This window comes from Triticum urartu, chromosome 6A (genome assembly GCF_056163025.1).
Source record: "Triticum urartu cultivar PI428250 chromosome 6A, HENAU_Tu73, whole genome shotgun sequence".
Lineage (NCBI taxonomy): Eukaryota > Viridiplantae > Streptophyta > Magnoliopsida > Poales > Poaceae > Triticum > Triticum urartu.
In genome coordinates, this window is record NC_141878.1 from 121,727,633 (window position 1) to 121,754,450 (window position 26,818).

Sequence of the window (26,818 nt, forward strand, 5' to 3'; positions counted from 1 at the left end):
TCATTTTTTGGTACTAACCTATTAACATAGTTCCAAGTGCCAGTTGTTGTTTTTTTGCATGTTTTTTACATCACAGAAAATCAATGCCAAACGGAGTCCAGATGCAGCAAAACTTTACAAAGATTTTGTATGGACCAGAAGACACCTAATGGGCCAAGGCAGTGCCTGGGGGGTGCTCTGAGGGGAGCACAACCCACCAGGGCGCGCCTGGGCCTCCAGGCGCGCCCTGGTGGGTTGTGCCCACCTCGGGTGCCCCCCGGACCACCTCTTTGCTCTATAAATACCCAAATATTCCAGAAACCCTAGGGGAGTCGACGAAAATCATTCCAGCCGCCGCAGAGTCCTGAACCACTGGATCCAATCTACACACCATCGCGGAGGGGTTCACCACTTCCATTGGTGCCTCTCCTATGATGCGTGAGTATTTCTTTGTAGACCTTCGGGTCCGTAGTTAGTAGCTAGATGGCTTCCTCTCTCTCATTTGATTCTCAATACAATGGTCTCTTGGACATCCATATGATGTAACTCTTTTTGAGGTGTGTTTGTTGGGATCCGATGAACTTTGAGTTTATGATCAGATCTATCTCTTTTTATCCATGAAAGTTATTTGAGTTTCTTTGATCTCTTATATGCATGATTGCTTATAGCCTCGTATTTCTTCTCCGATATGTGGGTTTTGTTTGGCCAACTTGATCTATTTATCTTGCAATGGGAAGAGGTGCTTTGTAGTGGGTTCGGTCTTACGGTGCTTGATCCTAGTGATAGAAGGGGAACCGACACGTATGTATCATTGCTACTAAGGATAAAACGATGGGGTCTATTCCTAAATAAATAGATCTTGTCTACATCATGTCATCGTTCTTATTGCATTACTCTGTTTCTCCATGAACTTAATACATTAGATGCATGCTGGATAGTGGTCAATGTGTGCAATAATAGTAGTAGATGCAGGCAGGAGTCGGTCTACTAATCTTGGACGTGATGCCTATATAATGATCATTGTTTGGATATCATTATGATTATTTGAAGTTCTATCAATTGCCCAACAGTAATGTGTTTACCCACCGTTTGCTATTTTTCTTGAGAGAAGCCGCTAGTGAAACCTACGGCCCCCGGGTGTCTTTCTCATATTATTTGCCTCTGCGGTCTATTTTATTTGCCTTTTATTTTCAGATCTACTAAACCAAAAATACAAAAATACCTTGCTGCAATTTATTTTATTTGGCGTTCGATCTACCAATATTTACAACTCTCTCATGTCCGTTTGCTAATTTTTGGCACTGTTACTCGAAAGGGATTGACAACCCCTTTTACACGTGGGGTTGCGAGTATTTGTTATTTGTGTGCAGGTGCTATTTACATTGTGTTTCTTGGTTCTCCTACTGGTTCGATAACCTTGGTTTCACATGTGAGGGAAATACCTATCGCTGTTGTGCTGCATCATCCCTTCCTCTTTGTGGAAATACCAACGTAGCTTCAAGCAACATCAAAAGGAATTTCTAGCGCCGTTCCCAGGGAGGATCTTCAACATATACCAGGTTCCTAATCACAAATCTCATCTCCTCACAATTTACATTATTTTCCATTTGCATCTCATTTTCCTCTCCCCCCCCCCTTCACAAAATTTGCCATTTTATTCGCCCCTCTTTTTCGTCCACTTTATGTCTTTTCTTTTGTTGCCATGGCCGACCCCAAAAAGGCTAAGGGTTTTCTCCCGAGTGTTAATGCTTTGCATAGCCCCTTTGTCCTCTCTAAGCTCATAAACAATGATGCTATGGAAAGGCTTACCGGGATTGTTAAGGAAAATTCTAACGATCTTGATGAAGATGACCCCAGAATTTTTCGTTATCTGCTTGATGAATCTTTGAAATATGCTTGGGATAGGCTTTTGAGAAACTGAGCTAGCTATGTGCCCCAATATCAGATAGAGATATACTTGAAAAGTTTTTATGTTGGTTTACCTTCTTCCTTTAAGCAAGTTTTGGATTCTATATTTGAAAACGGTTTTCTTGGAGGGGATGCCATTGATACTTATGAAAGGATGAAAACCATATTAGGGCACCCCAAGGAAAAGAATGTTGAACCCACTACCCTCTTGTGTTTTTATCAAAATGAAATAATCAAAGAGATGAAGGCTAGTTTAGATACGAACTTTCACAACGTACTTAATCTTACCTCTACTATTAATGGTCACGTGCTTCCACAAAATAGAAAAATAAATGCCATTGATAAGAAATTTTCTCTTTGCTTTCAAAAGGGGGGAGATGACAAAACTTAGATCCTTGCTTTATGCCTAGATAAGGGCGTAAAACTATAACGCTTGTTGGGAGGCAACCCAATGAATAAATTTTATTTTTGCTTTTTGCTTCCTGTTTTTGAGTGTTTACACAATTATGCTACTGTTATGATTGTGTTTTGTGTGTTTTAATTAGTGTTTGTGCCAAGTAAAGCCTTTAGGATCTTCTTGGGTGATAGTTGTTTGATCTTGCTAAAAAAACAGAAACTTTTGAGCACGGGAAAATAATTTTCATTTTTAACCAGAGAGCGATAAAATACCCATTCCTTTTGAAGTATATTAATATACAAATTGCTCAGGCCGTCCTAATTTTTCAGTTTTTAGAGTTACAGAAGTATTCGAAACACCCAGATTGCTACCGACAGTTCTGTTTTTGACAGATTCTGTTTCCTTTGCGTTGTGTGCTTATTTTGATGGCTCTATGGTTTTCTTTGATGAGTTTTTGCCATAGAAAAGTTGGAATACAATAGATATAATGAAATAACAAAATATGAATTGGTTTACTACAACACTTATATTAGTGATTTGTTTTCTTATACTAACGGATCTCACGAAGGCTTTTGTTGAGTTTTGTGTGATTGAAGTTTTCAAGTTTTGGGTTATCTTACGATGGATCAAGGAATAAGGAGGAAGAAGAGCCTAAGATTGGGTATGCCTCGGCATCCCAAGCTATTGTCCAAAAGAGAGCAAGCAACTAAGCTTGGGGATGCCCCCGAGTGGCATCTCCTCTTTCTTCTAACGACCATTGGTATTTTACTCGAAGCTATATTTTTATTCGTCACATACTATGTGTTTTGCTTGGAGCGTCTTGTATTATAAGAGTCTTTGCTTGTTTTATTTTGTGTTTTAAATCTTGATTCCTTGCTGTACACACCTATTTGAGAGAGCCAAAATTATTTCATGACTTGTTAGAATTGCTCTATATGCTTCACTTAAATTTTTATGAGCTATGGACTTGCTCTAGTGCTTCACTTATATCTTTTTGAGCACGGTGTGCTTTAGTATTTTTGAAGAAATGCTCTCTTGACTCACTTATATTTATTTGAGAGTTAGTAAAATTTTCAAGAAATTCTCTCTTGCTTCACTTAAATTAATTTGAGTGAAAGAAAAATCATGTTCATGATCTTCACTTATATTTGTTTGAGCTTGTCAAAAGCAACATATGAAAATTAGTCCCAAAGTGATACATATCCAAGAAGGATATAATAAAACCTTTCATGAAGATCATTGGACAAAATAAACTTGATTCTTAGTAATAGTTTTGAGATATGATGATGTGATATGTTAGTCATCTTGATGAGTAATTATGCTTTAGTAAGAATATTGGTGTTAAGGTTTGTGATTCCCTATGCAAGCACGAAAGTCAATAATTATGCAATGAAATTATATCCTACTTGTGGTGCATTATTCGGTTTTAATTATGCTTAATGCTCGCTTATGAGATTATTCGTTTCTTGGTTGGTCGCTTCTCAATCTTTTGCTAGCCTTCATTTTGCACTAAGTATGATCACTACTTGTGCATCCAAAATCCTTTAAACCAGTTTTGCCACATGAGTCCACTATACCTACCTATATGCGGTATTCTTTTGCTGTTCTTAGAAAATTTGTATGTGCCATCTCTAATATTCAAAATAATTTTCTCTTTTGTGTGCTCGTACCGCTCGCGAGGCGGTGAGGGGTGGCTAATATTTTCCATGCTAGATGTGTTATTCTCACGATGAGTGTTTATTCACTTGTCATTGCACGAGAGCAAGGTAAAGGTATTAGGGATGCCCAATCCCGAAATGAAAAATAAATTTACTTTATGTTGTCAAATAATAAATTCCTTGAAAAGTGTTGGTATGGAAGGCACCCGTGGATACGGTTAGCCATGGAAAGAGAAAGTATGGTGGAAAATGAATAAACTTTAATTTCTGTTTGGGAACCGCCTATGATATATCTAGCATGGAAAGTGTTGGAAACTCTAAGTCATTTTCGTTGGTGGGAAAGGCACACCTCTTAAAATGTTTTTATCCAATCTAGACACCATCACAGAGGGGTTCACCACTTCCATTGGCGCCTCTCCGATGATGCGTAAGTAGTTCTTTGTAGACCTTCGGTTCGTAGTTAGTAGCTAGATGGCTTCCTCTCTCTCTCATTTGATTCTCAATACAATGGTCTCTTGGAGATCCATATGATGTAACTCTTTTTGCGGTGTGTTTGTTGGGATCCGATGAACTTTGAGTTTATGATCAGATCTATCTCTTTTTATCCATGAAAGTTATTTGAATTTCTTTGATATCTTATATGCATGATTGCTTATAGCCTCGTATTTCTTCTCTGATATTTGGGTTTGGTTTGGCCAACTTGATCTATTTATCTTGCAATGGGAAGAGGTGCTTTATAGTGGGTTCGATCTTACGGTGCTTGATCCCAGTGACAGAAGGGGAACCGACACGTATGTATCGTTGCTACTAAGGATAAGATGATGGGATCTATTTCTACATAAATAGATGTTGTCTACATCATGTCATCGTTCTTATTGCATTACTCTGTTTCTCCATGAACTTAATACACTAGATGCATGCTGGATAGCGATCAATGTGTGGAGTAATAGTAGTTGATGCAGGCAGGAGTCGGTCTACTAATCTTGGACGTGATGCCTATATAATGATCATTGTCTGGTGATACGTCTCTGTCATATATATAATTTTTGATTGTTTCATGCCAATATTATACCACTTTCACATACTTTTGGCAACTTTTTATATGATTTATTGGACTAACCAATTGATCTAGTGCCAAGTGCCAGTTCCTGTTTTCTGCATGTTTTTTGTATCAGAGAGTATCCATGTCAACCGAAGGCCAAATGCAATAAAATTTCACAGAGAATTATTTTGGAATATATGTGATTTTTGGGAGTTGGAATCACCGTAAATGGAGGCCCATGGTGGGCACAACCCACCAGGGCGTGCCAGAGGAGCCAAGCGTGCCGTGGTGGGTTGTGCTCACCTCATACGTCGGTTGGGGCTGTACTTCGGGCGCAAGGAAGCTTATATTTGGAAAAAAATCACGTTAAAATCTCAGCGCAATCGGAGTTACGGATCTCCTGGAATATAAGAAATGGTTTTCGGCCAGATCTGGGGAACGCGAAACAGAAGAGAACAAAGAGGGAGATCCAATCTCGGAGGGGCTCCCGCCCCTCCGCCGCCATGGATACCAAGGACCAGAGGATGAACTCTCCCCCCATCTAGTGGGGATGCCAAGGATGAAGAAGAAGTAGGGGGATCTCTCCCTATCGCTTCCGGTGGCGCCAGAGTGCCCCCTGGGCAACGACCGGGACGACGATCTACATCAACAATCTTGCTATCGTCAACACCAAATCTCTCCCCTCTATGCAACGGTGTAACACCTTTTCCCCCTGCTGTAATCTCTACTTAAACATGGTGCTCAACTCCATATATTATTTCCCAATGATCTATGGTTATCCTATGATGTTTGAGTAGATCCGTTTTGTCCCGTGGGTTAATCGTGATCTTGGTTGGTATGATTGTATATTTTATTTATGGTGCTGTCCTACGGTGCCCTCTGTTCTCGCGCAAACGTGAGGGGCCCTCGCTGTAGGGTGTTGCAATATGTTCATGGTTCGCTTATGGTGGGTTGCGAGAGTGACAGAAACTTAAACCCGAGTAACTGGGGTATGACGTATGGGAGTAAAGAGGACTTGATACTTAATGCTATGGTTGGGTTTCACGACCTTAATGATCTTTAGTAGTTGCGGATGCTTGCTAGAGTTCCAATCATAAGTGCATATGATCCAAGTAGAGAAAGTATGTTGGCTCATGCCTCTCCCGCATATAAAATTACAAGAATGATTACCGGTACTTGTTATCGATTGCCTAGGGACAAATAACTTTCTTGTTGACAAAATCTCTCTACTAAAACTAACTTAGTTGTGTCTTTATCTAAACAGCCCCTAGATTTTATTTACATGCTCTTTATTATCTTGCAAACCTATCCTATCACACCTACAAAGTACTTTTAGTTTCATACTTGTTTCCGATAAAGCGAACGTCAAGTGTGCGTAGAGTTATATCGGTAGTCGATAGAACTTGAGGGAATATTTCTTCTACCTTTAGCTCCTCGTTGGGTTCTACACTCTAATTTATCGAAAAAGGCTACAAACGATCCCCTATAATTGTGGGCTATCACCTGGATATCGTCATGATTATTTAAAGTTCTATCAATTGCCCAACAGTAATTTGTTTACCCATCATTTGCTAGTTTTCTCGAGAGAAGCCGCTAGTGAAACCTACGGCCCCCGGATCTCTTTCTCATATTATTTGCCTTTGCGATCTATTTTATTTGCCTTTTATTTTCAGATCTACTAAATCAAAAATACAAAAATACCTTGCTGCAATTTATTTTATTTGGCATTTGATCTATCAATATTTATAACTCTCTCACGTCTATTTGCCAATTTTTGGCACTGTTACCCAAAAGGGATTGATAACCCCTTTTAAACTTCGGGTTGCGAGTATTTGTTATTTGTGTGCAGGTGCTATTTACATTGTGCTGCTTGGTCCTCCTACTGGTTCGATAACCTTGGTTTCACATCTGAGAGAAATACCTACCGCCGCTGTGCTGCATCATCCCTTCCTCTTTGGGGAAATAGCGACGTAGCTTCAAGCGACATCATGCACCAGAGTCTCGTCAAGTCGAACAGTTGCCGAGGCCACGTGGGAAAGCGGAGACGCCCACGTCCCATCAATCACCACGCGTCAACCAAGGCCGCAGGCGGTTAGGGCCCGCGGCACTCTGCACTTGCCCCTTGGCTTCGCCTCGAAGCCAAGTTCGAGCGCGCCTTGGGCCCGGGGGATACTGTCGGCGTTCTGGGAACGGGGGTACCCAGACTTGACTGCCTGCGGCCCATGACGTGGATTCATCGATGGCCTGGTATGTCCCAGCTTCATCATCAACAACTCAAGACCCTCACGAGGGGCCAAGCCTCGCGAGGCGAACGACACCAAGACCTCCACGAGGAGCGGCCTCCTCAGGCTTGCTCCCGAGGAGCGGAGATTTCTATGCAGGCTTCACCTCACGAGGTTCGGATGACGTGAGCCATGACGACAAATGCCAGGCGGGCGCCGATGGGCGCAATGTATCAGTTTCCTCTTTGGTGCTAAGGAGGCAAGCGCAGGCACGGAGTCCCGAGGAATGAGCCAAAGGTTTCCATTCTGGTGCAACAAGACCAAGACCGCTAGGATGGCAGGATGGAGGTCATCGCCGAGCCCACCGCAGCGTCACGACCAGAGGCTTTTGCAGGCGAAGACTACTTTTGTCAGAATAGCATGTACTAGTTGTCTCCCTTCGAATTTGGCCGTTGTGGGAACCCTTCCCGCCTTCATTTTGGGAAGAGGACCAATGCCACTATAAATAGGACTTAGCCACCACCATGGACAGGGGGATCCATTCCATCCACACACTCACCAGCTCACTTGAGCCCAAGAACACTCCTCCTCCTAAGGCTGTTCCCCCACTGTACTAGTTCATCCTCAGCCCCTTGAGGCCAATCCACCACAAAGCAGGAGTAGGGTTTTACACCGCAAGGTGGCCCGAACCTGGGTAAACTGTTGTGTCTCGTTTCCTTCCTATTCATCGAGCTAGGCCGAGAGATTGGCGAGTAGGCAGACTGGGGAGGTTGAGTTCTTCGCACACACCCCAGAGTTCGAACCTCTCAAGGGTCTGCGGAACCCGAAATCCGACAAATAGGTCTCCAGCATATCTATAATTTTTTATTATTCCATGCTATTATATTATCTATTTTATATGTTTTATATGCAGTAATATTTTATTTTATATTATTTTTGGGACTAACTTATTAACCCAGAGCCCAGTGCCGGTTTCTGTTTTTTCCTTTTTTCTGAGTTTTGCAAAAAAGAAATATCAAACGGAGTCCAAACGAAATAAAATTTTACGATAATTTTTCTTGGACCAGATGACACACGTAGGACTTGGAGAGGAAGGCAGAAGAGTCTCGAGGTCTCCACAAGCCCTTAGGGCGCGCCCTAAGGGGGGGCGCCCCTGGCTTGTGGGCCCCACAGGACTCCTCTAACCCTAATCTTTGGCCTATAAATTTTCAAATATTCCCAAAAGAACAGAAGCGTCCACCAAAATACTTTTTCACTGTCGTAACCTTCTGTACCCGTGAGATCCCATCTTTGGGCATTTTCCGGCACCCTGCCGGAGGGGGATTCGATCACGAAGGGCTTCTACATAAACTCTATTGCCCTTCCGATGAAGCATGAGTAGTTTAGCACAGACCTACGAGTCCATAGCTAGTAGCTAGATGGCTTCTTCTCTCTCTTTGATCCTCAATACCATGTTCTCCTCGATGTTCTTAGAGATCTATCCATTGTAATCTTCTTTTGCGGTATGTTTGTCGAGATCCGATAAATTTTGGATTTATGATCAGTTTATCTATGAATATTATTTGAATCTTCGCTGAATTCTTATATGCACGGTTTGATATCTTTGTATTTCTCTTCGAATTATCGGTTGGTTTGGCCAACTAGATTGTTTTTTCTTGCAATGGGAGAGGTGCTTAGTTTTGGATTCAATCTTGCGGTGTCCTCACCTAGTGACAAAGTAGGGGGTAGCGAGACACGTATTTATATCGTTGCCATCAAGGGTAATAATATGGGGTTTTCATCATATTGCTTGAGTTTGTCCCTCTACATCATGTCATCTTACTTAAGGCCTTACTCCGTTCTTATGAACTTAATACTCTAGATGCATACTGGATAGCAGTCGATGTGTGGAGTAATAGTAGTAGATGCATGCAAGAGTCGGTCTACTTGACATGGGTGTGATGCCTATATGCATAATCATTACCTTGGATATCGTCATAACTTTGCGCTTTTCTATCAATTGCTCGACAGTAATTTGTTCACCCACCATATTATTTTCCTTTAAGAGAGAAGCCTCTAGTGAAACCTATGGCCTCGAGGTATATTTTCCATCATATATTTTCATAACTATAAACCCAAAAATCCCAAAAATATGTCGCTGCAATTTATTTACTTTTATTTTGTTTTACATTTTAGTAATCTTTTATATCTATCTCTATCAGATCTCATATTTGCACGTGACCGTGAAGGGATTGACAACCCTTTTATCGCGTTGGGTGCAAGTGTTTGATTGTTTGTGCAGGTGCATAGATAGGGAACTTGCTTGTATCTCCTACTGGATTGATACATTGGTTCTTAACCGAGGGAAATAATTATCTCTACTTTGCTGCATCACCCTTTCCTCTTCAAGGAAAAAACCAACACAAGCTCAAAAAGTTAATATCCATAGAGATAAGGGTGATGCAACGAGGTATATTGGTTGCTCATGTAAGGTTGGAATAACATGCACCACTAAAATCTAATTCTTTTTTGGAAACAACTTAGTAGGAGAATCATTGATTTGTTGAGTAGTAGGATATTAACTTAGTAGAACGTTATGTCTGCATGATACCATACCTACAGGTGATGCAGCAAAGGGTTAAGGCTCGTGACATGGGCACAAGTTATCATTGGACTTTTCGCTGTAGTGTTTGTTTGGTGCATTTGCCTATGTGGCTTTTATGTAAGACTTGACCATAATGGTCATATTTATGTAAGACTTTAACGTGTCGTAATGGATGTGTATTTGTGATATCAGTTGTACGTAGCGAATATTGGTCATGAGATCGTTGTTGCTTGTACAATCGATGGTCTTGATCCTACTAGGGCAGGGCCCTCACACTTTATGAACGTGTTGCTATTGAAGATACCTGTCGTCCTTGTGATGCCATGAGATGTTCGTATGAATATGGTTATTGTTCGTAGACTCGTAGTTTGCCGGTTGTGGATTTGATCACTTTAGTTTTTTTCCTTGCCTACACATAGCTTCGATCTTACACTACCTTCGGCCAAAATTAATTGTTACTGAAATGAGTGAATTCATACACTAAAATGTGTCTACATACACTCATTTCAGCAACAACCAATTTTCGATGAAGGGAGTATGACTTTGATATTTGTCGGTGTGTTTTGTGTGTGTGCTTTGGTGTTAACTGTGCAGTCTAGTTATGCAAAAGTCAAGGGTGTGCTTATTGTGTTTTGTATGCTCTAGATGCTTCATTTTGAGTCGGTAAAATCCATCATTTGTAAAAAGCGGTGGCTCTTGGCCGGGGGGCTGTGCCTCCTAGGCCTCCTCCACCCTCGGGTCCGGTGCAAATACCGCCCCCGGCTGTGCAGAGTACGGCGGCCGTGCCTGCGGCGGGCCGGGGAGCTGCGCCACCTAGGCCCCCAGCTCCTCCTCCGCATCTCGTTGCTCGCCCGCCTGGGTCTATGGTTGCACCCCGAGGTCAATGGGGGGATGACGGATATGATGCTTACGGGACGAGCCAACATCATGGTTCTTCATCAACGGGTGGTGGCCGTGGCTATGCCTGGCAGAATGATGGATCTGCCGAGAGGCCTTTCTTGGGTCCTTCAGGAGGCTTCGTCGAGGGTCCCTCGGATCCGGGACATCGCCAGCGACAAGGGTTCCGTGGCTATCGGGGTGGTCGAGGAGGCAGAGGGGGCCGTTACCGTCCACGTCCTCCGCCACCTCCAGTTGTGGTCGACCAGACGACAGCTGACGAGTCTGCCGAGGGCCCTCTCTTGCCTGGCCACGCTATGGAGGTCGTGACGGCTCTTGCCTCTGTGCAGGTTCCTGAGAACGAGGTTATGACCGATGTTTCTGCGGAGTTGTCTGATAGGTCTGAGGCTGAGAGGGCTTCCAAGTGGGCGCATAGGAAGGAAAAGATGCTTTGTTACCGGTGCGGTGACAAGGGTCACTTCATCGCGGAGTGTGTGGCTATGTTATGTGATACCTGTGGTAAGCTGGCACACGAGTCTGGGGAGTGTCCGATGCTGCGTGATCAGGCACCGTCGCTCATGATGTATGGAGTATACTGTGCTGAGTTAACTTTTTTTGAATCTCCAAATGAGCGAGAGGCTGCTGACGAGTCCACGAGTATGACCACGGGGATAGTCAAGGTTACCAGAGGAGAGGTGGCTGAGACATAGATCGTGCAGAGACTCCAGGAGTTGGCTCCTGGGGAGTTCCAGTGGGACCTTGTTAGTATGGCTGATAGGATGTTCAGGGTTGAGTTTCCTTCTGTTGAGGATTTGCAGAGGCTGTTGAGCTTTGGGATGTGTAAGGTGCCGGGAACGGATGGTATCCTTGAGTTTCAGGAGTGGAAGCTTGTGGAGCCACAGGGCACGCCGCTTACTCAGGCGTGGTTGCGTTTCTCCGGGGCTCCTTCTAGGCCGCTGCAGGATGCTCGGGTGGTGGCCAGTATGGGCATTTTGGTAGGGAAGCCTGAGCGTGTGGACATGGAGTTTACCCGAGCTCATGGGATTGCTCGGGTCTTGGTTAGTATTTTGAACATTGAGTATGTTTCGGATGTGGTTAAGTGGGCTTATCGAGGCAGAGTCTATGATTTGGCTATTGAGTTTGAGGATGAGAGCCTTCTGGGTGCGCCGGCTCATGATTCTGATATGGATATGCATGAGAGTGATGGCGGAGCTGGAGTTCGTGAGTCGCCGGTCGAGGAACCTGGACGACAGTTGTCCAAGGGGCCGGGGCCCGAGCCGGCGTCGACCGGGGATGGAGCAGTCTCACTTTCTGTGGTCCCTTCGACGACTCTGAGATTTGGGTCTTTTGAGCCTCACTCTGCACCACCGAGGCTCTGGAGTGATCGAATTGAGTCCGAGGAGGCGTTTGAGCGCGAGTTACCGGCTTTGGGTTTGGAGGATGATGTGGACACGATTCCTGGGGATCGGCCGGTGGCCACTCCCCTTCGTGCCCAGCAGACGACACCTTATCTGGAGGTGCCGCGGCTTGTTGTACCTGTTCTGTCGGGGAGTGACCTGGGGCAGGCGGCCTCGGTTTGCTCTCCTTCTGCTAAGGAAGGCGACTTGGGGCAGGTGGCTTCCGAGTTTTCCTCCTCGCAGGGAGGGGGTCTGGGGCAGGTGGCCTCGGATATCTCTCCCCCCGTCGCGTCTGCCGGTCGGTTGATGCCGGCTTCGCCTGCGGGAGGCGGCTCGGGGCAGGTGGCCTCGGAGCCTCCTTCTTCTCCGGTGCCTGTGCGGGTAGCTTCTCCGGTGCTGGGTGGGGAGCAAGGGCAGATGGCCCCCCGAGTATCGCCAGATGGGCCGCGTCACGCATCGACTGTGAGTGCTTTGCCTATCTCGGGTGAGTCCGTACAGGTGGATCAGCCTGCTGGTTGGGGAGCGGTAGGAGGCCGGACCCCGGCCGCGATCTCTCGGGAGGAGGTTATCGCTTTTGGAGGGATTCAGGATCCGGTGTCTGAGGGGCGCCGGATGAGTGGACGACTCCAAAGCCAGCCTGACATGGACGATATTCAGCAGCGGTGCGCCATGAGGGCGGCCAAGCTTCGTGACGTCGAGGTCACTACTGGTATGTCGGTCAATATATCTAATTCCATTTTGCATTTTTCAAATGATGATATTGTTAAGAATGCAAATCAATTAGGTGTTTCGTTGGGTAGTAATGACACTGAAATTTCTAATTCTGTTAATGATCTTTTAGACCTAGAGGCTGAGCGGGCCTTAGAGATGATCCGTAATATTGCGGCTGTCAAACCTATGAGTGATTCTGAGGTTGATGCGCTCGGGGTGAGGGTGTTAGATAACTTTTGTGCGGATCTTATGCAACCTACTACTGATGAGGATGTTCAGGCTGAGTCTACCGAGATAGTGTTGGCTAGCCCGTCTGAGACTGGTTGTGAGGACCAGTTGCAGAATCAAACGATCCCCAAGCGCAAGTGGAAACGGAAGTTCTACCTGGCTTCCGCATCGCGTAGGAGTGCTAGGATACGTACGGCAAAAAAATTCCATGATGAAATATGAAAGGAATATTCTGTAATAGCAGAGGTCTAAAGGACTTGGCTAAAAGAAGGTTTCTTGCAGAGGCGTCTGTCGAGCATTGTTTAGATTTCATAGCTCTATCGGAGACGGGTAGAGATAACTTCGCACCTCAATTTCTAAATACTCTTTCGGGAGGTATAGATTTCGATTGGCATTGCTTGCCACCGAGAGGGAGGTCGGGTGGAATCCTTCTCGGAGTTAGGTGTGATGCGCTTGAGGTTCGCGGTGTGGTCATGGGAGACTTTGCTGTCAAGTTTAGGGTGCGCTCAAAGGTTGATGGGTTTAATTCGGCTCTTGTCGCGGTGTATGGTGCTGCACAGCCCGAGCTCAAGCCTGAGTTCTTGGCTGATCTTGTTCGGATTTGTGGCTCCGAGCAGTTGCCCATCCTGGTGGGGGTGATTTCAATATTATAAGACGGTGTGAGGATAAGAACAATGATAATTTTGATGGACGATGGTCGTTCATGTTTAACACTATCATTGAAAGTCTGGACCCGAGAGAAATTGAGCTATCGGGTAGAAAGTTTACCTGGGCGAATGCGATGCCAAATCCGACGTATGAGAAGTTGGACCGAGTGTTGGCTAGCGTTGATTGGGAACAGAAGTTTCCCTTGGTGACTGTCCAGGCCTTGTCCCGTGGCATCTCTGACCATACGCCTTTACTTGTCGACTCTGGTGAACCCACGCACCTGGGGAACAAAAATGTGTTCTCCTTTGAGATGGCTTGATTTGAAAGAGATGGCTTCCTGGATCTTGTGGCCAGAGAGTGGGCTAAGGATTCAGGAGGGAGGACCGCGCTTCAGCGCTGGCAAAATAAGATTAGGCATTTGAGAAGTTTCTTACGTGGGTGGGCTAAGCATCTGAGCGGGATTTATAAGGCCGAAAAGGAAAAGCTCCTTGTCCTTATACAGTCTCTGGATGTAAAAGCGGAAACCACGATACTGCCGGTTGCGGAGCTTCATGCCAAGCTAGAGGCGGAATTGCGGCTCAAAGAACTTCTTAGAGAAGAAGAGTTGAAGTGGGCGTTGCGGGCCAAGGTCCGGCGTGTTGTCCAGGGGGACGCGAACACACAATTCTTTCACATGATCGCTAACGGTAAGCATCGAAAGAAGAGGATCTTTCAGCTTGAGCAATATGAGGGTACGATTGTAGGACAGGATAACCTAAAATTGTACATAACCGAATACTATAAGCAGCTGTTTGGCCCTCCAGAAGAGAACTGTGTGTCTCTGGACGAGTCAAGGGTTGAGGATATTCCTCAGCTTACTTCGGTGGAGAATGATATTCTGGCGGCTCCTTTCTTGGAGAATGAGGTGCTCGAGGCTATCTCGCAAATGAAGAATAACAAGGCGCCGGGACCTGATGGTTTCCCAGCGGAGTTTTATAAGAAGTGTTGGCATATCATTAAAGGGGACTTGTTGCCCATGTTTAATGACTTGTTTGCTGGGAAGCTTCATCTATTTCAGCTAAATTTTGGAATGATTACCCTTCTTCCTAAGAAAACAGAGGCTGTGAGGATTGAGCAATTCAGGCCAATCTGTCTTCTTAATGTCAGTTTCAAAATTTTCACCAAGGTCGGGACCAATAGACTCACACAGATTGCGCATTCTGTTGTGCAGCCTACCCAATCTGCTTTCATGCCGGACAGGAATATCCTTGAGGGTGTAGTGGTCCTTCATGAAACGCTCCATGAAATCCACACGAAAAAATTGGATGGGGTTGTTTTCAAAGTGGATTTCGAAAAAGCGTACGACAAAGTCAAATGGCCATTCCTTCAGCAGGCCTTGCGCATGAAGGGTTTTGATGAGGCTTGGCGACGCCAGGTAGAATCCTTTATGCAAAAGGGAGTGTTGGAATTAAAGTAAATGATGATATTGGGCACTATTTCCAGACACATAAAGGTCTGCGGCAAGGAGATCCAATGTCCCCTGTTTTGTTCAACATTGTGGTTGACATGTTGGCAATCCTAATTGGTCGGGTAAAGGAGGCCGGTCAGGTGGGAGGCTTGGTGCCCAACCTAGTTGATGGGGGGGTGTCCATCTTACAGTACGCTGATGATACTATCATCTTCATGGAGCATGAACTGGCAAAATCGAGAAATATGAAGCTGGTGCTTTGCTTATTTGAACAATTGTCTGGGTTAAAGATTAACTTTCATAAAAGCGAACTGTTCTATTTTGGTAGAGCCAAGGAGGAACAGGAGGCTTATAGGCATTTGTTCGGATGTGAATTAGGAGCTTTACCTTTCACTTACTTAGGTATACCTATTCACCATCGTAAGCTTACAAACCGAGAGTGGAAATGCGTTGAGGATCGGTTTGAAAAGAAACTGAGTTGCTGGAAGGGCAAACTTATGTCGTATGGAGGCCGATTAATTCTTATTAATTCGGTACTCACGAGTATGCCGATGTTCCTATTATCTTTCTTTGAGGTTCCAGTTGGGGTTAGGAAACGACTGGACTTCTACCGATCAAGATTTTTTTGGCAGAGTGATGAACTTAAGAGAAAGTATAGACTCGCCAAGTGGGATGTTATTTGTAGACCTAAGTCCAAGGGGGGTTGGGTATCGAAAATCTTGAGGTCAAGAACAGATGCCTGCTTAGTAAGTGGCTGTATAAGCTTTCGGGTCCGACTGATGCAACTTGGGTGCAGATTCTTCGTAACAAGTATCTGTAGTCCAAAACTTTGTCACAGGTGACAGTGAGACCAACTGATTTGCCGTTTTGGAAAGGGCTTATGAGAGTTAAGGTAACCTTCTTTAATAGAACAAAGTTTATTGTCGGTGATGGAAATGGCACACGGTTCTGGGAGGACACCTGGCTGGGTGATACACCTTTAGCAATACAGTACCCAACCTTGTATCGAATTGTCCAGCGACGTGATGCGCTAGTTGCAATGGTTATGCAGTCCACTCCCCTTAATATTCAGTTTCGGCGGGTGCTTGTTGGTGAGAGATGGGAAGCTTGGCTCCATCTGGTGCGTAGACTGATGGAAGTTCAGCTAGCGCAACAGCCCGATCAGCTAAGTTGGAAGCTTACTAGGAACGGACAATTTACTGTCAAGTCGATGTACACCGATGTCATCAATTCCACGGTCATTCCTAGTACCAGACATGTTTGGAAAGTAAAAGTGCCTTTGAAAATCAAAGTGTTTATGTGGTTTGTCCATAAACAGGTAATCTTAACAAAAGACAACTTGGTCAAGCGCAATTGGACTGGATCTACTAGGTGTACCTTCTGTGACCAGGACGAGACCATTAAGCATCTCTTCCTTGATTGTCCTTTGGCGAGAATTTTGTGGCGCACTGTGCAAATTGCTTTTAACATTACTCCTCCGAGTACGGTCGGGGCGTTATTTGGAACGTGGCTGGATGGGATAGAGTCCGAAACAGCTAGACATATTTGTGTAGGAGTGTATGCGTTGTTATGGGCAGTTTGGAACTGCAGAAATAATTTGGTCTTTAACAAAATAACTACTATTCATTTTTTGCAGGTTTTATTCCGTGCTACGGCGCTGATCCGTATGTGGTCCTTACTCACTCCGACGGAGGCCAGGGAGCGTTTGGTTACTGGATCTGTCCGGTGGGAGATGGTAGCGCGGGATATTTTCAACCAGTTTGGTTGGCGGTCATGTAATAGGATAGGCTATTAGTGCTCCTATCTTTTCTTTTACCAGCCGGTTGTGGCCATTGTGGTTTATCTTGGTTTAGCTGCGATGCTCTTGGTGAGCTCGCCTTTATGTTGTTGAAGACTTAACGACTTTGTTGAACCTATTGTTATTTATTGAGGTGGCTGTATGCATTTTTCTGATGCAGAGACCGGGGAGTTTTTCTTTTTGAAAAAAAAGTGTTAATATGAAAGACAGCTTTGAAATAGTGAGCTGATCTCTGCAAAAAACTGCCTCGGATGGACCAATCCAAGATAGGCCCTGTGAAACGCTTGACTGGTCCAGGTCTAGGCGCCCCGCACAGGCTGCAGCGCACTGCCAAATCAGGGGAAACCTGGTCGCAGCGGCAGTACATGCACGAGTCACATCCACTCCCAGTCTGCATGGGAATCAAGTGGGCAACCATTTCATTAATCTGTACCGCCTGAAGATCATACGCTGCATCGATGTCATGCCATTAGCACACCGATATCACTGTGCAGGTTCCAGCAAGGCGAGTAGCAGGAACCACACGCTCGCACTGAGCTGGTGGGAATGGCAGCTGCATTCGCACCGCACGTCTATGTTTGGTCTCCATCAAAACTACTTTCGCTATCCCATTAAAAAGTTCTGGAGTACGAAGGTGCGCGCGCCCGATCGATCCGATGGCGGAGAGTGATGAACTTTTTGAATTGGCCACAGTACACTGGAGAATGGATCGTTGATTGCTTGTAGTACTGAAATCTGACGTAGTACGTTGTTGTGATGTTGGCCGCCACAACCGGTATACAAAGATGCAAGCGTGTACTACTCCTACTTGATAACAGCGTCTACAGCCCGACACTTCAAACGCCCCGACTCCTCAGTCACTGGTCGATAAGAAAAATGCCATCCAGAGGGACCTCAAATGGGATCTCAGACGCTCGGGCTGATTGGCACCTCTCATATCCAGTTCAAATATAAGACATATATAGGATGCCCGGACGCGTTCGTCACATTATCACCGGCTTACGATGGTCCACCCTCCCCTGCATATATTTCTGCACATCTGCTCGCCGAACCAAACCCTAACCATTTCGCTCCACTCTCCTCCGCCACCCAAACTATCGTCTCCAACCGTCTCCAGCATGGCGGGCAACGGCTTCAAGTCCTTTACCTATAAATCCGTCGACCCCGAGCTCATCCCACGTGGCCCTGAGGAGGAGATGGCCGTCCGGCTTGTGCTTCGCCGCTCCTGGAAAAAGGCCCGTGCACAACAGTGCTCGGACTCCATCCATCAAGAATCCATTGCGTCCGCCCAAATGGCGCGTGGATCCGGCACTAGGTGTGTTGTCGCTGCCTCAGCAGAGGCGGTGTGGTCTGTCTGGCCTCTGAACGCGGTGGCGGACGTGTAACCCCTCCGTTAGCGTGCCGAGCAGCGGGACGCACCATGGGCGTCGTCCGACGAAAGCATGGAACGGCGTGCCCGCCGTGCGAGGTAGCGGGCTGCAGCCCTCGCGACGGTGGACATTGACGAGGCGGAGTCACATTCTCCGGCGACCCGTATGGTGCATCAGTCCGAACACCGCAACCGCGTTGTGATGGATGGCGCCGGCTCATCTTAGGACGGGTCCATCATCGATTTGACGTTCACCGACACCATCCAAGTTGCCGGCTCCGACGAGGAAGAACAGGGCATGGAAGACGGCGATGCCTTAAGTCCCGTGAATCGGCTCGTGTCCCATACCCTACTCTACCTTGACGACGATCGAACCAACACTCTGACGAGCACAGCCGGCCGCCAGACATGAGCATGGCGGAGCAGACGAGCTTCGCTTAAATATCGTTTTATGTTGCACGTAATAATATGAATTTAAGATATCCGACTGATGTGGAATGCATTATTTGATGTATGACGCTCTAAGTATCGTATATTCATATACTTCTTTCATTTCTTTTTACTCCGCGTATAAGATTTGATTAAAGTCAAACTACATAATGTTTGACCAAATTTATATTGAAAAATATGAACATCTACACAAAGTATGAAAATACATTTCATGATGCATCTAGTAATATTGATTTCATATTGTGAATCTTGATATTTTTTTTATAAATTTAATCAAAATTAACAAAATTTGACTTTAATCAAATGTTATATGCAGACTGAAAAGAAACGAAGGAAGTACTTGTAGCTGGATCCGACAGGTGCATGAGCGTTAGTTGTGTTTGGCTAGGTATGCCATCAGAAGCATCGCCGCACGACAGTAATGTTATATTCATTAATATACGAATAGAAAAGTAAAGTATAGCTGAAGATATGACTGTTGGGCCGGGATTTTATAAACTAGTACTAGTAGATATGACCAGTGACCCTACATTTATATTCACTATTTTTTAGTATTTCTCAGCGAACTAGAATGAGAAATGACTTGGTGAACTAAATCAGACACTTATTAGAGAAACATTCTGTGCTAGCTAACCATGAAATGGAGTAACACAAACATAGCACTTTTGTTTTACAACCACAAACATAGCACTTAATTGGCTGTGAGTTTCATTAAGCCAACATTTCAAACCTGCCAACTTTTGTAACTTCACGTACACAACCATGCAGATTACATTACAGATAACCATGATCAATTACCTCAGTCGCTAATGCAAATTCACCAAAAGAGCTACTAGTGGATTACGCTCGAAGAGATGGAGCGCACTGCGTACAAAGTAACCTAGGGGTGTTCAAATGGCGAGATGACCAAGCCAAGGCATCGCCATTGCCAAAACTAACATGCACGCCTGACTTACTTAGGCCTACTTAATTACTTAATTCTCAGCGTCGAGCTAGCTAGTTGAACACGGACAGCGGCATCATGCACCCGGCAGCGTGCGCCTCGGCGGCGGCTGCCGCGGCCGCCATCACCATCACGATGTCATCCCCGGCGGGGACTACGCCATCCAGGGCTCCCACGGGGTCGCCGTCGGGCGCCGGCGCCAGGAAGTGTCCCTGGAACAGGTGCGCGTGCATGGGGAACAGGTAGTGCGTCTGCTCCAGCATGCCATGCCGCATGTCGGGCCTGTCCACGGGCGCCGGGCTGGCCGCGGCGGAGGCCGGCTCCGCCTGCTGCTTCTGCTTCGACGACGTCTGGGGGTGCCTCTTCCGGCGCTTCTTCTCGTAGGCGATGCCGCGCGCCTTGGCCTGGCCGTCGCGGACGTCGCGGAGGTAGAGCCTGACGGCGCGCGCCCCGAACGGGTTGGCCTCCGGGCGGCCGCCGTGCTCCTCGAAGGCGGCGCGGAGGCGGCCCACCAGCGCGTCCAGGGACCCCCACGCCTGCTTCAGCGGGCACGGGCATGGCGCCGGCGGCGAGGGGTGGCCGAAGAAAGGGCACCCTGCGGTGTGCACCTTGGTCTTGCCGAACTGGTCCAGGTACCGGAGGAACTCCAGCACGTGCGCGCCGCTGCACCGCGCCAGCTCCAGCGGGGGGCGGTGGTTCCGTAGGTACTGCCCGAACGTCTGCCAGTCCCGCCGCTTCTGCGACTCGTACCTGCTCGGCCGCGGCGCTCCCAACACCGACGACGCGCTGCCGCCTCCAGGGCTGTCCACCGCGCTCACGCCAGACATGTCCATCGCCGCCGGCCGACCAACTTGCCTCCTCGCCGCTTCTCACCTCAGATCTGCACCGATGACATGGCATTAATAAACAAAGCCGGCCTTGACCAATGGTCAAACGACTGCAATAAATATATATCTATAGCTATATTTATGGCTTAGTGTCCCAGTGTACTGTCAAGAGCTCGTGGGTTTCTTGAAATTCTTGGCGAACTAGTATCTCCCTCCGATTCTAGCTATGGCAGATCAAGATTCAGCGAGAACTAGGGTTTCAGGTTAGCTGACACCTAACTAGCATGAGGACAAGTGTTTCTCAGGCCGCATGTTTCTCAAACCTACGATCTCAGCTGAGCTGAGGTTTGGCAGGGCAGCCATGCAATGATGCAACGAGCTGACACAACCTGAGACATGCAGAAGGGGAAAAAACAACACGGGACATGGCAAAAACAGAAACACGCTGTAGGATGTAGCAAGAGCTCTGAGGCTAGCTACCTGCGCAGACGCACAGTGATGGCGATCGACGGGTGAGATTACTTCATTGAAAAAGCCCTAACTCGCACGCATGGATGGAATTAATGGAACCCTAGCTAGCGCTAGTAGTAAGATCTGGTACTAGCTTTTTCTTTCTTTCTTGGTACAGTGAAGATATATTCACACAGGCACGCAAAAAATCTAGTCCATGACGATGAAGACGAAGAAAACTAAAACTAAATCGACCGGGGGGAGGGGAGGCGCATGATTAAATAAAGCTTCTTGGTTCTTGATTCCCAAATTGAAAGGTCAGACAAGCATGCCCTAGATTTGACTAACACATGCCAAGATGCAGCAGTTCAAGGCACATAATCAATCAAGCAGAAATCAGAGAGCATGGATCAAGATCGAGAGGAAAGGGCGCGCAAATCTGCAACCCGATGAAGCAGAAAACGTACGCACTCACCAAGAAGACGATGAAAGTGGGCGACGACGAGCAAGAAGGCAAGCAACCAGGAAAACCAGCTGCTCGATCAGCCGGCACGATGGAGGTGGAGGCAGCAGACCAGAGCTGCCTGAGCGAGCTTCTGGTGAGGAGGGGAGGGGAACTGAGGAGGAGGCCAAGAGCTAGAAGAAGAAGATAGGGTCTATGTAAAGGAGGAAGGGAGACAAGGGGGCGGGACCCAGGGAGCGCGGATATCAAACCTGGTGGGGCAGGGGGAAGAGAGAGGATGTCGATCCTTTCCACATTGCAGAAAAGGTCGTCACCTCAGTTGTCACCTCACCTTCTCTCTCATATCATCGTCGTCGATCTACTCCCTCTCTCTCTCTCATCCCCTGTCCTCCATGGCTATAGCTTAGGCAGTACACCTATGCCCAGAGGCAGCTTGTCTTCGCATTGAATGCGGTGGAAGGGAGAGGTATGGAGATGTCACGTCAAGATGATGGATTCCACAGGACAGGACTACAGGAGAGAAGCAAATGCGGCCGGGGGAGAGGCCATATTTGTCTATTCAAAGCTCTGGCGTGTGTGACGAGGGAGACGGACGGGGGTGTCCAGTCGTCGATCGGTATGTACTCGTTCCTTCTGTATTCGATCGTCGATCTGCTTGTCGACGTGATGAGGTTATTAGGTAGGTGGATGGATGGCTCATTTCATCCACGGTGTTCTATGAAACGGGTTAAAGAAAAGAAATAATTTAATCATACATGACAAAATGTATTTTATTTTTACATGGTATTTTCACTGTATTTGAATGCGTACAAAAACAAATTGTCCCAAACTTATGAGTAAATGGGATTTTTTTTCGTGGAAAGGTCGTCTATGCAGGGCCTAACCCTAGCTCAAGACATTTTCCTAGGTTGCGATAAGAAATTGTAGTGTGTTTCTATTGTTTTGATATATGAATTCTGCATTCAGAATTGTGGTAGTATGAATCATAAACTGAGCGGTGAACTCTCACCCTGTATTGCTATAACTGAGTGCTGTTACATATAGATTGAGACCCCTACATGCAGGGCACGTCTCGTGGAGGTGGCGATGGACTAGGAGAGTCCTGAAGACTAGGTCTACCTAGTTACAACAGACTAGGAGATAAACATCAACTGCTAGTGTACATGTACAATGAACGTGACAGTTCAACACCCCCACAGTTTGAACGGCGCCAGGTAAGACATTCAAACTGGAGAGAAAATCACAAAACACGGAAGACGGCAGACCCTTGGTGAAGACATCAGCAAGCTGGGACGACGTCGGGACATGTAGCACCTTGACCTCGCCAAGCGCCACATGGTCACGCACGAAGTGCAGATCGATCTCCACATGCTTCGTGCGCTGGTGCTGGCACTAGTAGAAAAAGGGCCATTTGTCCCGATTCGTAAGGGCCTTCTGTCCCGGTTTTGGAACTGGGACTAAAAGGTCGTTACTAATGCCCTTGGCCTTTAGTCCCGGTTCTTACACGAACCGGGACAGATGGGCCTCCACGTGGCCGGTGCGGCGAGCCCAGACAGGAGGCCCTTTGGTCCTGGTTGGTGACACCAACCGGGACCAATAGACATCCACGCATCAGCTGTTCAGGGGTTAAGGTTTTTGTTTTTTTTTTCTAAAGGGGGAGGATTTGGGGGTTTTGTATGCTTAATTAAGGTGTTTCATATATTGTGTTAGGTAGGTAATTAATTAATAGAGAGAAGTGTCCTCTCTTATCGCCGTGTTTGGTTGACGCTACGTACTATACGCATAGAAAGCACTCGACACGCTAAGTAGTAAGCGAAAATGAAGGAAACAAAAGATCGTCATGAACATATGCATACAGAGAGAAGTGATATCGATCTCTCCTTCTCCGAGAGATTGGTCGAACAATAAGTTTTCGTATATCTATCCGACGCTACTGGCTACATATATACAATATAAGATCCCTTACAATACAATCCCCTAATTATATATGAACACAGGGTCCACATAGTATTCTCCGTCTTTATCGATCACGTGGTCAGGAAAGAATGCCGCCAATTCCTCTTGAATTCCTCGCATGCGATCTGGTGCTAGGAGTTCATCCCGCATCCGAAACATCTAATTTGAAGAAGGCGGTCAATACATATATATGAATGAATGAAACTCAACACAAAAGATGGTAAATAAGGTTAAATTCTGAATATTATTGCTTACGCACTTCATATTGTTTTTTAGTGTAGCCCCACTCACAGGTCGTGTGGCGGATGGACTCGCAAATGTAGTATCCACAGTAATTATTCCTGGCTTCCTGCCACAACCACTTTACAAAAAATAGAGGTCAATCTGACTGATAAGCAAGCATGCTAAAATGGTATTGATGAAACTAGCACTTGAATCACTAGGAGATGCGCGGAACATGCTAGTAGTACTTACTTTCGGGTGTTTAAATTCCAGCTTCTTCGGCAGTCCCGGAGCTTTTGAGGTGAATTTTTTTCAAACCCTGCGAGACAAAGAAAACAATTACTTGATATCAGGAAGTGAAGAAAGTTGCCGATATGGTGCGATAATGATCGATTTAACTTACTTCTCGAGAATTTCAGTCATGTCCGCATACTCCTTGGGATCTTTTCGTCTCGAGTCTAAGACGATTACTAGTCCCAGCTCGAGCTTAATCTCTAGGATAATATAGTGGAACCTGCGCACGTATGCATAACTCATCAATTATATTACTATAACCTCAACTAATAAGGGAAACCGAATATGCACAAGAAAGTAACACCCACTTGAAGTTGTAAGGAAAGAGTATCATAGCTTTGTTTTGATTTAATACCAACTATCGTAGCAAGTTGGCCTTGGTATATTTTTTCTTAAATTCAACCGAATATGCATCTATGATATTTGGGTTAATGAACCCAATATCACCGATTTGTCTTTTCTTCAATTCGGCGATCTTCAATCTGCATAATATAGTGAGGATAATTATAAATACATGCAATGAAAGAGCTGACATATATATAGAGACTTAATGACAGAAGTAGTACTTACAGACAGTAGCAAGTGACCGTTAATTTATCGAGGGCCCTCTGATTGAAAAACTGGAAGAACTCCTCAAATGGAACATTCAACATATCAGTTCCAACGAGGTCATGCTCCTCTTTAATTCTCAGCGTCAAAGTATTCCTCCCCCCAGACTCTCTGTAAGGTTTCATGTACCAATCATGGAATCTTTGCATCATCGTTGTTAGAGACCTTTCATCTTTGACGAGAGGCTTCCCGTACTCGTATCTGTGTTCTTCCACCTCCAAGAATTCATAATGTACATCATCGGGCAGGTAATCTTCAAGATTTTTATAACCGGGCACCATCCTCGAATCGTTAGCGACGATATCGCTAGACACCTTGAGCGGGGGGCACGATTGGTTCACTTGTTCGCCGAGCTGGGCAATTTTTTTCCCAGCTCATCGTTCCGCTAACCTTTGATCACTGATAGTACTTCCCTACCGCTCCTCTTCGATAAATGACCTTTCAATAATGCGCTCATAGTTGCCTTTCGGCGGAGACTTTGGTGGTTTCTTCAGGGCTTCCAGAGTGCGCTTCGCTTTCACCGGATCTACCTTCTCCTCCGGAGGTGGATGTTTCTTTGCTTTCATCCCTTCAAAGAAGTTCCTCACTTCGTCTCACACGATCTTCTCGTTTTCCTCCGGGGTCCTCTCGTATGGTAACTTCTCTGGAGTCTTCAGAGAAGGACCGAATCTGTATTGCCTCCCGCCTCTGGATGTACTGCTAGACGTCGGAGCAGACGGAGCGGCTGCGGTTGTCTTCTTTCCTTGCTTACGAGGAGGAGGACTATGACGCGCCGGAGCAGCTGGAGCGGTGGCGGGTCTCTTCCGCCCTTGCTGACGAGGCGGAGAAGGAGTAGGCTGGCTGCTCGGGCGCACTGGCGTAGGCAGAGAAGGAGGCGGAGTGCCGCCACGCGCTGGAGAAGGAGGCTGAGTGCCCTGATCACTCGCCGGAGGAGGAGGCGGAGTGCCCTGACTCGTCGTCGTCGTCGGAGGAGGCAGAGGCGTCCAGTTCGGAAGGTTGATGAGCTCCTTCCGCCATAGGCATGGAGTCTTCAGAGCAGAACCCAGCCTTGTCTCTCCTTCACCGGTAGGGTGGTCAAGCTCGAGCTCCTCAAATCCCTTCGTTATTTCATCCACCATCACCCTAGCATATCCTTCTGGAATCGGCCGGCAGTGAAAAGTTGCGCCAGGTTCAAGAGGTGCAACAGAGCCAATAGCCGCCTTGACTTTCATTTTCATCCATTGCGTCATAAGGTGGCAATTTTGAGACTCCGTGATTAAGTCCATGGGGTAGCTAGCAGGAGCCGTGAAGACAGGCTCCAGCTGTTGCAGCTCGGTGGAAGCCACGCTGCTTCTCGGCTGAGATGGCGGGGTAGATTCAGGGGAAGCTTCGGTGGGTCGTTTGTTGCGATCTCCTTCTCGTTGCTCTACACTTGCACCCTTGCGTGCAACGCCTGAAATTGGATCTGCTCCCCCTTCTTCCTCCTCTCCTGGCATTTGTAACCGCCTGCGTCCGAAAACCCAACACTCCATGGAACGGAGCCTGGCGTGCCTCGTGTCCGTCCAGGGTGCTCAGGATTCCCGAGGGCCATTGTGAGCTCATCGTTCTCTCTGTCTGGAACGAACGTCCCTTGCTGGGCTGCATCGATATACTCCTGAAGCCTCGTGACTAGTATTCTGATTTGCTCGTCCGTCCAAACGCACTTCCCTGATAAAGGGTCCAAGGTTCCGCCAGCCCCGAAGAACCAAGTCTGGCAATGGTCTGGCCACCTCAATGTCTCTGGTTCGACCCCTTTATCAAGCAGGGCATTCTCAACCTTGTCCCACAACGGTCGGGCTTTGAGGTAGCCACCTGACCCCGTGCGATGGTAAAGCTTCTTCTTCGCAGCATTCTTCTTGTTTGTCACTGACATCTTCTTACTCTTGTCCGATGTCTTGTGGGACACAAATGCGGGCCAGTGATCTCTGATCTTCTCATATCGGCCGATGAATTCTGGTGTCTCTTGTTTGTCGACAAATTTTTTCAGCTCATTCTTCCACCTCTTGAATAGTTCTACCATCTTCTTAAGAGCATGAGACTTGATCAATTGCTCTTTAACTGGCTTCTCCGGATCCTCCTCTGGCGGTAGGGTGAAATTTGCCTTCAGCGTGGTCCAAAGATCATCTTTCTGCATATTGGAGACAGAAGACACCTCAGGGTCTTCTTTAGCCGGCTTTAACCATTGGTGGATGCTGATCGAGATCTTGTCCCTAACAAGAACCCCGCACTGAGCAGCAAATGCTTCCTTTGTCCGGATGGGTTCAATCGGCATGCCATTGCGCGCGATTTCTATGATCTCAAACCTTTCATCCGAGCACAACT

General features: G+C 46.5%; 1 protein-coding gene and 1 pseudogene across 1 annotated transcript; one reads left to right on the plus strand and one right to left on the minus strand.

Annotated features, from left to right (window-relative positions):
- Positions 1–10,983: 10,983 nt before the first annotated feature.
- Positions 10,984–13,224, plus strand: LOC147964395 (uncharacterized; annotated as a pseudogene).
- Positions 13,225–19,436: 6,212 nt separating this feature from the next.
- LOC125513564 (protein G1-like1) lies at positions 19,437–21,580 on the minus strand. The gene is made up of 2 exons (XM_048678692.2): positions 21,410–21,580; positions 19,437–20,537 (listed from the first exon to the last, which is right to left on the minus strand). Exon 2 carries the CDS (start codon positions 20,488–20,490, stop codon positions 19,711–19,713), a length of 780 nt encoding a protein of 259 aa, XP_048534649.1. The 5' UTR covers positions 20,491–20,537; positions 21,410–21,580; the 3' UTR covers positions 19,437–19,710.
- Between the last annotated feature and the right edge of the window lie 5,238 nt (positions 21,581–26,818).